At 50.3% G+C, this 12,881-nt stretch overlaps 1 protein-coding gene across 1 annotated transcript in view; it reads right to left on the reverse strand.

The window, feature by feature from the left end:
• HMCN2 (hemicentin 2) overlaps nucleotides 1–11,744 on the reverse strand; it is a 148,045-nt gene extending 136,301 nt beyond the window's left edge. The window contains exon 1 of the mRNA XM_039229423.1: nucleotides 11,495–11,744. Coding sequence (XP_039085354.1) covers nucleotides 11,495–11,744 — 250 coding nt within the window. The remainder of the gene's footprint in view (nucleotides 1–11,494) is intronic.
• Nucleotides 11,745–12,881: the final 1,137 nt, after the last annotated feature.

Below are 12,881 nucleotides of genomic sequence, written 5' to 3' on the forward strand. Positions count from 1 at the left end.
TTTTATTTATTTCTAGGAGAGAGAGAGAGAGAGAGAGAGACAGCGTGAGCAGGGGAGGGTCAGAGAGAGAGGGAGACGCAGACTCTGAAATAGGCTCCAGGCTCTGAGCTGGCAGTCAGCACAGAGCCCGACGTGGGGCTCGAACCCACGAACCGCGAGATCATGACCTAAGCGAAAGTCGGACGCTCAACTGACTAAGCCACCCAGGTGCCCCGACAGCTGCCCTTTTAATATTTACTAAGACCTGCTCTTTTAATATTTATTAAGAAGCAGGTGCCGTTCCGTGCCCTTGCCATGCATTCACTCAGGAAAAAAAAACCAGCAACCTAAGAAGTCACCTGTTTATTATCCCCATTTCATAGATGAGAATGTGAGGCCCCGGCGAGGTGAAGTGAGCTGCCCAAGCAGCAGAGGTGGGATTCAAAGCTGGTCCGTCTGGCCCCACGTTCAAGGTCTCAACCACTGCCAAGCTGCAGATAACTTGGCCCCTTGTTCTGTAGTCCCTCATCCCCGTTCGTGGAGAGGGGGAGAGGCTTGTGACTGAAGGCGGGCACTTGCCAAACAGCTGGGCAGATGTGCGTGCAGTCACTCCAAGCAGGGCCCGCCGGCCGGCTGCAAAAATCATTAAACCCGTGACCTTGGCTCCACTTGTGCCGCCCTTGAGCATCTGAGCCCCAGAAGCCTGGCCCGGAACCATCTCTTCTCAGGCAGATTTTTTCCACTCTGACAAGAGGAGGGTGTGGCGCCTTTGGGACACGGGAGGGTCATGCACAGGGTCACACCCAGCCCCTCCAGGTGATGCTACGCCCCTTACCCAGAATACCACGCCCCCGTGGGGTACTATAGGTCCAGCCTCAGAAAGACCTCATGTCAAGGACTCTTCCCGGGGCCTGCCCTTCCCCCCTCCTCCTTAAAAGTGGGGCGTGAATCCAGGGGCCAATTCTGGATCCACGCCCACCTCTCCTCCAGCTACAGCGACCCCAGGGAGGGTCTCACAGTCTGCCGCCATGCTGGGCAAAACTGGGATCCCTCTCGGGGACACAGTCTTCCCATTTCTGAAAGGCCAGGGACTGGGTGAATGTGATTCCCTTGAAAACACTCACAAAGGACAGACCCAGTGGGGGCAGGAAACAGCTGGGCAGGTGACTCCATCTAAAGAGCCAATATGGGCCCAGAACCTTCCTCCACCTCCTCCCTGATGTCCAGGAGTGCAGAACTGGACCGAGGGCCTCCTCAAGAGGACCCCTCGCCCTGAACACCCAATGGGTCCGGGCTCTGCCCTGAGTGTACGCATCAGCCAGTCGTGCTGTCTTTAAGGCGACGTTCACATCCACAATCCTGGCAGCCTCAGAGCCATCGTTTCTGCCATTCCCTAAGCCTGGGGTGCTCCTCCCCAGCCCGGACAGGCTTGCCCCACCCACCCAGCACCTCTCTATATCAGCTCACACATCATCTGTGTGTCCCCACCTCTCAGAACAGCCAGGGCCTCGCTGTACCAGGGGCCACACTGTGGTTAATGAACTTGGCCCTCTGCTGTGGGCCTGGCTGGACTAAAGGTGTCACGGCGAGCTGGCGCCCCACCTGGCCCCAGGTCGTCCTTCGAGAATTGCCTATTCAGGGATCTCTGGGGACCAGACTAACGCACCAGCCCAGCCTGGCCCCTCAGGCAGCCTCCTGCCCTGGACACACAGTGTCCTCATCACCATTTCCCCTTAGCGATGTGCCTAATCCAGCTCACAGCTCACAAGCAGCTCAGAGCCCCCAGCCTCCAAGGTGAGAAACAAGCATGAGCGGGGGGGGGGGGGGGGGGGGGGGGGGGGGGGGGCGGAAGGAGGGAGGCCAAAGGGGTGGACTCTCCTCAGAGCAAGCACCAATCAGATCTATGAGAGGCTGGTTAATTGCAGCATCACCCCAGGGTGATGGTACATGCTCACACAGCCTGCAGCCAGAGGCCGACACCCCTCTTCCCCAAAGAAAGCTGATGGTACACCTGCCGACCCAGAGAAGATGCTCGAACCCACTGACAACCCAACATACGCAAATTAAGATAGGACAGCCTTTCATGCCCATAAAATTAGCAAAAAAACAGGGCAGAATGATGTCCCCAGCTGCCGGCAAGGTGCCGTGTGGGAAAAACCCAATCTCACACTGTGTCGGTTAGGAAGGTGGGTGAGTATGGCATTTCTGGAGGGCGATTTCGGGATAGTTATCAAAAGTGAAAATGCTCACGTGCTTTAACAAAGCAACTGCGTTTCTGGGAATCTATCATACAGGTGTGTTTGCAAAGGTGTGTGTGTTCATTGTAAAGAAGCTGAAAGCAATCTATTTTGCATGCTACGGGGACTGGCTGGATAAATCAAGACAGGATGCAGATAAATGAAGATCTGTTGTCACATCATATGTGGTCATTAAAACCAATGAGGTGGATTTATATTTCCTGACATGGAGAGATTGCTGGCACATTGCATGGGGGAGAGAGGTAAGCTGCACAACAGGAGGATTGTATAATCTCATTTTTTATGTCAGGAAACAATCAAGTGCACATATGCGTAGGAGTGAATTGCACACACACGTGGTCTGAAAGGATGCAAAATTATTAAAAGTATTTGTATCCCCTGAGAGTGGTAGTATTAGAATATTATAGGCGTGTATTAATTTTACAGTTTAGGGCCTGGCTGGCTCAGTTAGCAGAGTGTGAGACTCTGGATCTCAGGGTTGTGAGTTCAAGCCCCACGATAGATATAGAGAGAGCCAAAAAAATAAATGAATAAACTTTTTTTTAAATTTGCAATCTGGGGAGAAAAATTAATAATTGTAGTTATCAACTAAAGGAGCTAAGCCCCGGGGCGCCTGGGTAGCTCAGTCAGTTGAGCGTCCGACTTCAGTTCAGGTCATGATCTCACAGTTCGTGGGTTGGAGCCCTGCATCGGGCTCTGTGCTGACAGCTCAGAGCCTGGAGCCTGTTTTGGATTCTGTCTCCCTCTCTCTCTCTGCCCCTCCCCTCTCACGTTCTGTCTGTCTGTCTCTCTCTCTCTCTCTCTCAAAAATAAACATTTTAAAAATTTTAAATAAACAAACAAACAAAAGAGGTAAGCCCTGATGCCAAAACTTGACAATGGGCACAAATAATGAATGTCACTTACTGAGCTAACATGCTGAAACAAATACTAGCAAATGCAAGCCAGCTGTATGTGAAAGAATAATCCATGACCGAGAAGGGCTTGTGGAAGGAACGTGGAAATAGTTAGAAATGAAGGAATCCTATCAATAGGGTCAACAGAAGAAAGAACTTACAAATATCTCAAACAGCCAGAAAGTCACTGGCTAAAATTCAGGGCCCATCCCTGTTCGGTTTTTTGTTTGTTTGGGGGTGGTTTTTTTTAACCCTTAGTAAACTAGGAATAGAGCATCATCTTTGAAAACCCGATGAAGAAAACCTCAAATCGACAGCCAACACCACACGGCAGCACACAGAGGCAAGAATGACTACAGCCATTGTTTGTGTATTTAGCATTATTCTGAAAGTTCTTGGGGCGCCTGGGGGGCTGTCGATTAAGCGTCCGACTTTGGCTCAGGTCACGATCTCACAGTTCATGAGTTCGAGCCCCGCGTCGGGCTCTGTGCTGACAGCTCGGAGCCTGGAGCCTGCTTCAGATTCTGTGTCTCCCTCTCTCCACTACTCCCCTGCTCATACTCTGTCTCTCTCTCTCAAAAATAAACATAAAAAAATGTTTGAAAGTTCTGGCTGAGAAATAACTCAAGACATTTCAAACCAGTGAAATATTTGATTGGAAAAGCAAAACGATATTATAATTTCGATAGGCAATGGAAACTCAAGCCATTACTCAAAAAAATTAGAACTAGTTAAAAAAAATAATAAAACAATTTCAACAAGAACGTTGGAAACAGAATAAATATATGAAAATGAATTGCTTTCCAACATACCAGCAATACTCATTTGCAAAAAATGTAATGGAAAAAAATTCCTAGTCAAAATAGTAACAAAAAACAAAATACTAGAAACGATCTTTAAAAGAAATGGGTGGAACCTATAAGGAAAAACAAAACTGTAAATCCTTACGAAAGGAAATAAATATGTGAACAAAGGAAGAGGCGTGCGTCCTAGATGGAAACTACTGAAGTTTTTAATGACAATTTTAATTTCATGACAATTTTCCCCAAGTCAAGATTTCACACAATTCTAAGCAAAATCACAGTAGGAATTTTTTTGGAAGTTGACTCAGTTCCTCTGTTTGTCATCTGAAAGAATAAATGTGCGGGGCACCTGGGTGGCTCAGTTGGTGAAGCGTCCAATTTCAGCCTAGATCATGATCTCGCCATCCCTGAGTTCGAGTCCTGTGTCAGGCTCTGTGCAGACCAGATTCTGTGTCTCCCTCTTGCTCGCTGCCCCGCCCCCCACTCGTGTTCTGTCTGTCTGTCTGTCTCTCAAAAATAAACACTAAAAGAAAATTTAAAAGAATAAATGTTCAAGAGTATTTTGAAACCGAAGACAATGAATAAAAAAGATTACAGATAGGAGACTGGCCTAAGCCACTCTGGAATGAGTATTCTGTAAGACTAAAGGCAAAACAAGTGTCTTCTAGTTAATAAAGTTGTCTTCCTTGGGGTGCAAGTTAACAAGGCTCACACCACTTCTACGTCTTCTGAAACTGAACAATTAAATAAACGCACGGTGGAAGGCGGGGAGGGTGGGAGCCAGGTTCGTCCCTGTGGGAGTGGGGGCTCATCGATCAGCAAGGGGAGGCGGTTGGAATGATCCGCGTGGTAATCAGTACGAAGTCACACACAGCTCAATATAGACACACATGAATACTTACAGCTACGGGTATCACATGGGTTACCTACACAGCACCTATTTCTCTGTTAGCTAACAATCTAGAAGCGATGATACCCCAGCACATCTAATACTCAGAGCCTACTTTCTAATACCATTTCTCAATAAAAGGAGCCGGGGACTCTTGAATACATTAAGGAAAAACATCTGGGTCTGGGGCAGGAAATATATAAGATGACTCTTGCACATCTTGAAGTGCCAGAAAGATAGTGCTTTCACACATACACACACACACACACACACACACACAGGCACACAGCGACACTCAGAGCCAACAAAAGAGCTTCCAATGACCAAAGCTGGAAAAAACAGCAACAAAAATCAAGTAGTATTGGATTATAACCCAGAGTCCAAAGTAAGTATATAATAAATACGAGATGCGTCAATGATTGAATAAATAAATGGGGGAAGAAGGGACAGCGCTCTGATCCAGAAGAATTCCAAATAATTTATGTAGATTCTCCGCCCCCAGTGAGGCAGAGCACAATGTGCCACTTCTTCAGTGTGGGTGGCACATAGGGACTTTTCTTCCAAAGAGGACAGTGTGGAAAGGGAGAAAGAAACGCATCACTTCACAGCAGAGACAACCGACAGCCTCAGCCATGTGGTCAAGGTCAACGGCAACAGAGAGGTCATATCCACAACGTGTACCCTCGGTGGGACGTGATGAGAATGGCACTGCTCCTCTGTGGTCTTCGTCCCATCCCCCGGTCTAACTGGAGAAAAACACCAAATAAATTGTGACTGACAGACGAAACGCCCCAGATATACTCATCAAAACTGTCAAGGTCATCAAAACCAAAGGCTGTGAAACTGTCACAGCCAAAGGAGCCTAAGGGGATAGGGCGGCTGAATATGTAATATAAGCTCCCGGATGGGATCAGAAAAAGGACATTAAGGAAAAACTGAGGAAATGTGAATAAAGAATGGACTTTGGTTATTAATAACACATTAGTCGTGGAGCCTGGGTGACTCAGTCGGTTGAGCGTCCAACTTCGGCTCAGGTCATGATCTCACAGTTCGTGGGTTCGAGCCCCACGTGGGGCTCTGTGCTGACAGCTCAGAGCCTGGAGCCTGCTTCGGATTCTGTGCCTCCCTCTCTCTCTGCCCCTCCCCCAATCATGCTCTGTCTCTCTCTCTCAAAAATAAATAAACATTAAAAATTTTTTTTAATTAAAATAAGAACACATCAATCTTGGTGTCTTGGCTGGTTGTGATAAATGTACTACAGTACGTAAGATATTAATAACAGGAGAAACGGGTGGTGGGCATATGGGAACCGCTGTACTATCTTCACAATAATTCTGTAAATCTGAAATAAAACTGTGCTAAAAAATAATCAAACAAAACTATGTTAAAATTAAAAGTTTAATAAAAAAATTTTGTAAAGATTTTTTGTTTTATTAAGTAATCTCTATACACCCACCGCAGGGCTCAAACTCTCAACCCCGAGATCAAGAATCACGTGGACTGAGCCAGCCAGGCGCCCCTGAAATTTTTTTTAACCATCAACGGATGAATGGATAAAGAAGATGTGGTACACATAATGGAATATTATCCGGCCATAGGAAAGGAAATTCTGCCATTTGCAAGAGCATGGATGGGTCCTGAGGGCATTACACTAAGTGAAATAAGTCAGACCAAGAAAGATAAATACTGTCTGATCTCACTCACATGTGGGATCTGAAAAAGCCAAACTCAGAAATCAAAAGTAGAGGGGCACCTGGGTGGGTGTCTCAGTTGGTTAAGCATCTGACTTCAGTTAAGGTCATGATCTCACAGTTTGTGAGTTCCAGCCCCACACGGGGCTCGATGCCGTCAGCACGGAGCCTGCTTCGGATCCTCTGTCCTTCCCCCCCACACACAATAATAAATAAACATTTTAAAAAATCAGAAACAGAGAGTGGTGGTTACCAGTGACCAGGGTATGGGAGAAGTGGGGATATGCTGGTCAAGGGGTAGAAACTTCCAGTTAGAAGGGAAATGAGGGGGCGCCTGGGTGGCTCAGTCGGTTGAGCGTCCAACTCTTGATTTCAACTCTGCTCATGATCTCACAGTTCGTGGGATTCACAGCCCACTGGGGCTCTGTGCTGGCAGTGTGGAGCTCGCTCAGGATTCTCTCTCGCTCTCTTTCTGTGCCCCTCCCCTCCTCAGGCACATGCCTGCTCTCTTTCTCCACCCCCTCCAAAAAATAAATAAGCATTTAAAAAAGAAGAAGAAGAGGGTAAATGAGTTCTGGAGATCTAATATACAGCATGGTGATTATAGCTAATACTGTATCACATACTTGAACGTTGCCAAAGAGTAGATATGAAATGTTCTCATCACAAAAAAGAAGTGGTAATTATGTGACTTGACGGAGAGGTCAGCTATTGCTGTGGCAGTAATTCTTGTGCAATATACAAATGGTTCAAATCAACAGGCGTAGTTCCTGAGGCTAACCCAATAGTATGTGTCCCTTGGATCTCAGTAAAGCCGGGGAAGTTTTTTAAAGAAAAAAGAGTACGAGGAAGACTTTGCCTTATTAGTACATATCATAAAGCCAAACAATGAACATAAATATGCTCTTGGCACAAGATTCGCTAGACAATGAAACAGAATGGAAAGCCCAGGTAAATTCTTCTTTATGTGTTTGTTTCCAATTTTTACTAAAATTCTAGTTAGTTGACATGTAGTGTAATATTGGTTTCAGGAGTAGAATTTCCAGATAAATTCTTTTTTTTTTTTTTTTTTTTTAATAAACGTTTATTTATTTTTGCGAGTGAGGGTGAGAGCCAGAGGATATGAAGCGGGTTCCGGCTGACAGCACAGAGCCGGATTCAGGGCCCGAACTCACACATTATGAGATAGTGACCTGAGCTGAAGTCCTATGCTTAACTGCCTGAGCCATCCAGGAGTCCCCAGATAAATTCTTAAGAGATAAAGTAATGTGAGATAAAGGCAGGATCCAAATAAATGGGGAAAAGAAAAGAAGATTGTTTGATAAAATGTACCTAAACAATTATCCCCTTCTAGGAATTCCATTAGATTAGTTTTACACCAACTTTTTCAAAACTTCCAGGTTAAAGATTTAAATATGAGGAGAAAACCGGTGAAAAAATCTAGACCATGTATCAAACTGATTTTGTGATAGAAAAAAAATTTTTTTCTAAGCATGTAGGTAAAGAAATTACAAAGGGCAAGTCAATAGATTTTGTTACATACGTGTTTAAAATTTCAGAACACCAGGAATCACTAAAAGGCAAACAATCAGGAAATATACTAACCACATAACAAAAACAGTTATTATTATCAATATAAAGCCCTCACATTCACTGATAAGGAAACCACTAAAACCCCAACAGAAAACAAAACAAAAAAAAGGCACAAACAATTGGCCAAAGAAGAAATTCACAGAAAAGAAAAAACCTCGTGAACACTTGAAAATGGACTGAATCTCATTAGAAATTAAAATAAGATATTTCCCATCTTTTGAATTAGGGAAAAAAAAACCTGGTTTTATCTTAATGCCCAGTGTTGGGGGTATTTGCTCTGAAACTGGCCCCTCAAAGTCTCTTCGGGCAAGTTTCAACTCCTGAAACATTTCGGAAAACAGTCTGAAGAGCTGCCCTCCCCACCCCATTTGGTGTGTTAAAAAGGGCCTAGGAATTCCACTTCCAGAAACTGAATGCTGCAAAAGAAAAAAGCCAATCAGAAATAGAGAGATTTATAAACGAGGGTGTTTTTTGCAACGTTAACAATGAAAACCTGAAAATGAGCTTAATTTTTGGCCAAAATGAAACCATTAACAAAATGCTATGTTTCGAGGCTCGGAATACAGAACTTTCTTGCATTGGAAAACTTGAAGGGGGTGGGGGGGCCTGGGTGGCCCAGTCGGTGAAGCGTCTGACTTCTGCTCAGGTCTGGTTTTGGGGTTTGTGGGTTCGAGTCCTGCGTCGGGCTCAGCGCTGGTGTGCAGAGCCTGCTTGGGATTCTCTGTCTCTCTCTCTCTCTGCTCCTCCTCCTCCTCTCTCAAAATAAATACTCTCCAAACACTTCTAGTTCAGAACCACTGATATTTGCCCTACAAAGACCGGCCCTTAGGGTTTAGGATGGGGGTTGGTTTCCTTTAATAAGGCCCTCTACACATGCAGCCTTAGGGGCCTAAACAGACAGCTAAAACCCTGTTTCTGAAGTTCCTCTTCCACCCAAGGGAATTCCACTCGCCAATTCAAAAGACGGTCAAAAAAATTCAAAAGACGGTTAAAAAAAAAAAAAAAAAGAACGTAAACCGCAGTCCGATCCCTGCTCAGAAACCCTCAGTGGCCGCTCACAGCCCAAACAAGGGAATCTAAGCGCTCCGCTCCAGAGCCCGACCCTTTCCCACCTTCCGGTGTCACTCCTGCGCTCCCAGTTCCCCTCCCCACACACCTGCCCCCACATGTCAGCCACCACCCAGCCCGCTCCACGTGCTGGGGGAGACCGCAGGGAGGGCCAGGCAAGTAGTCAAAAGCCGAGAAACGTTCATTCGTCTCCGAGCCCTGCTCCAACGCTGAAGCCTTTGGTCAGTCCCCTTCCTCGCGGACCCACCGTGAGGAGCCAGCAGGTGACACTTCCTACTCGCCACCTGGCCTGTCCCCTTTGCATGGGGGGGGGGCCTCACACAGGCCGTGCACACAGAAGGGGAGCTGCCTGGACCTGGGGGGTGTCTGTAGGAAGGGTGGTTTGGGGAACAGGGGAGGAGGATTGGCGGTTTGGGGTTCACAGAGGATGCAGTGAAGGTCAGAAGGTCGCACACCTGCTCAGCTTCCAGAGAAGGGAGGAAAGGCCCCTGGGGGGGGGGGGAGGGGGAGTAATCATTTTGCAGCTTCCAGAAGCCTGCAGCTACAGTGGGGGTGGGGAGAACAGTGCCCAGGAGCCCCTGCCTGGGCCCTGGGACACTCTGTCTGGCCCCAGCAGGTGCCTATCCTGCCCTGTAACGCAGCCAAGCATTTTAGAGACAAATGTGGGTTATGACTCAGAAATTACATCATCCTGGCAGGTGGCTTCGGGTAAGCCCCATCCGTGTCCTGAGCCTCAGTTTCTCAACTGTAAGGAAAGGGGGTAGATCGGACAAGCTCTCAGCTCTTTCAATGTGATGGCTTCTGGAAGCCCAAGAATGATCCCGAAAGGGAGTGAGAGCATTGCAGGGGGGGCAAGGGGGGGGGACAGAGGGTGACTTGTGTCTGAGCTGAAGCTCCAGGACACACCCCGTACCCCACGGCTTCACAACTGCCCGTTGCCCTTCTCCCCCACCCCCCACCCCAGGAGGAGGAAGCTATCCTTTTGATGCTTCCAGAAATTTTTTTCTAGACCTCTGGCCTCCGGGCTTTGAGCAGCAGAGCTCTACAGAACCCAGAACTTGTGGGAGCAGGAGGGATCCCCAAACCCAGCCTGAGGACTGCATGGGGATTATGTCACACCCTCTGTTACCCATTTTGCAAGTATCTGTAATGCTCTTTTGCTTAAGAAAGACAAATCCTTCAAAAAAAAAAAAAAAAAAAGGCTTACTATCTCATACAGCCCCGGGTCACTGTGCATTTTCTCAGCCCAAGGCGCTCTGGAGTACAATTTTGCAAGGAATCTAGCATTTTTATTTTGGGTTTTTTGTTTTTTGTTTTTTTTGGCTTTCTAAAGCTATCAGTCTGGCTAGAAAGGTGGCTCAATGGAGAAACGTGATAAAGCAAACAGTAAAACATTAATCATAATCATTAAACATTAATCATAAACATTAATCACAGGATCGGGGTGGGGGGGCAGGCAGGTGTTCAATGCCCTCCCCGCTCCCCCCCCATCCTGATGTAAATCTGAAATTTTTCATCAAAAATATGTTGGCGAAAAAGCAGTCCTGCTGCTCAGAAGGTTCTAGGTCTGCACATACACTGCTGCTGCTTCCCTGAAGCTCCCCACAGTGGGGTCTCCCAGGGACCCCTTCAAGGCCATGCCCCTAACACTGAGCTCAAAGTTGGGTGGCCGCAGGAGACAGGGTGAGGCGCGCAGGGGTGGGGACCTGGCGGTGAGAACAGGCAGGTGGAGGCGACCCGGAGGAGCTGCTCTTTTCCTCGGGGAAACCGAGGCAGGGGTGGGTTTGCCTGCCTCTGGGGGCTCCTTTGGCCTCGGAAGCCCTAGCCGGGAGCAAGTTCTAAGAAGTGACAAAGAAGTAAAAACGCAAACCGTGCAAAGGCTCACCGCGGGCCGGGACCTGAGCACGAATGCGTCGTTTCAGCGTCTCAGCGAGGGTTGGGGACAGTTCCCCCCACCTCATTTCCCGCGCAAGGAAAGCGGGGCTCGGGGAGGTGAGGTCACCTGCCTAAGGCCCACAGCCAACAGGCTGGCTGCGCGGCATCGGGACGCGGCGTCCGCACCGCTCAGTCGCTAGCCTGACTCCGCACCCCGCACCCCGGAGGCGCAGGGCAGGGAGACGCCGGGCGCCCCGGGGACAGGCAAGGGGACCCCGCCCCAGCGCGCATGTGTGGAGAAGGCGCCCCCGCCCGGCCGCGGAGCAAGGTGCGGCCACGCAGGTGCGCCCAGGGCGCGGTCGCCGGCGGGGGGGCGGGAACGGGTGAGCGGGTGGCAGGGCGCCCGGGGTCGGGGTGGGGTGGGGGGGCGCGGGGGCGCTACCTGGGTCGTGGAAGGGCACCAGCGCGTAGTTAGCGATGGCCTGGCTGCGGCGGCTCAGGCTGCTCTCCAGGATGCGTGAGGCGCCGTCGAGCACCTGCATCAGGTCGTCCCACATGGAGCCGGTGACGTCGAAGACGATGGCCAGGGTGGCGTCCCCCGTGGGGAGCGGCAGCGCGGGCCCGGGCTCGCCGGCCGCCGCCGCCACCGCGCAGACCGCCAGCAGCAGCCGCAGGAGCGGCGCCCGGGGCATCGTGCTGCGGAGCGGGGCGCGACCGGCGGCGCGAGTGTCGCTGCGAGCGCGTCCGGCCCCGGGCGCCCAGCGGCCCCGGCACCCAGCGGCTGCGGCGCGGCGTCTGGCTCCGTCGGGCCGGCGCGTGCGGGGCGCGGGCTCGCGGCGGGTCCCCCTGCCGGGCGCCCGGGGCGGGTCCTAGAGCCCACCCCGTTCAGGGTCACGGCCCGCCTCCTCGGCTCCCCCCACCGTGACTCAAATTTTCCCGGCCCCGCTGTTCCCCAGTCCAGACCCGAGGTTAGCGGAGGACGCAGGGCGGACGGCAGGAGGGAGCTGGGGCCGCCGCCAAGGCGCCGAGGGATGGGGACGCGCGGACACCTGCGCTGCCCGCCGACGCCGCGCCCCGCTGTGGGGGTGGGAGAGGGAGGGGCCACGCGACCGACAGCCCAGAGGCCCCGCCACAGGGAGCTTGGCTTCTTCGCTCTCCCCACCCACCCCCAGCGCCCGCCCGCAGACAATGCGAGGCCTTTTCTTTCCTCAGAAGTCTGTGCTTCCCAATGATCGCAATGGTTACTGTTAAGAGTCAAGCACCCTAAGTGGACCACCTACTGTGTGCTCAGCGTTTTTACATAGTTATTATTCCCTCGATACAACCCTAGAGGGAAAACTCGAACAGTAAACCCATTTTACAGATGAGCAAACTGAGGTCCGGCGGCTGCAAACTGAGGGAAAGTCATCTGCCCAAAGTCAGTGAGCTCTCAAGCAGCGGAGACAAGACTAGAGGCCATATTTAGGAAGATTCCCGAGCCCCTGGGCTCTGCTGCCTTCTGGAAGGGTTGTAAAGCTTCCTCCAGAGGATGAGGGACACCCCTCTGGCCACCTACCTCACCAGACCCCATGGATTGTTTGCAAAGGTTCCAGGACACAAGTGAAGTGACACTGTCGCTGCCTGGGGCTCCCCCTCCTAACTGAGCTCCCTTGGGCCACCACGGCTCATCTCAGAAGGACGCTCCCATGGCCTGTTTCTACACCTCTCTCCTCACTGGTGCTGAGCCCCTTGAGGGCAGGGCTGTCTTGCTCCCCCAGTGACCCCCCCCCCCAGTCCCCAGCCCAGTCCCTCCTCCGAGAAAACCGGGCTCCCAGGACAGGGACAGGCAG

This window comes from Hyaena hyaena, unplaced genomic scaffold, assembly GCF_003009895.1.
Source record: "Hyaena hyaena isolate Hyena2069 unplaced genomic scaffold, ASM300989v1 scaffold_38, whole genome shotgun sequence".
NCBI lineage: Eukaryota > Metazoa > Chordata > Mammalia > Carnivora > Hyaenidae > Hyaena > Hyaena hyaena.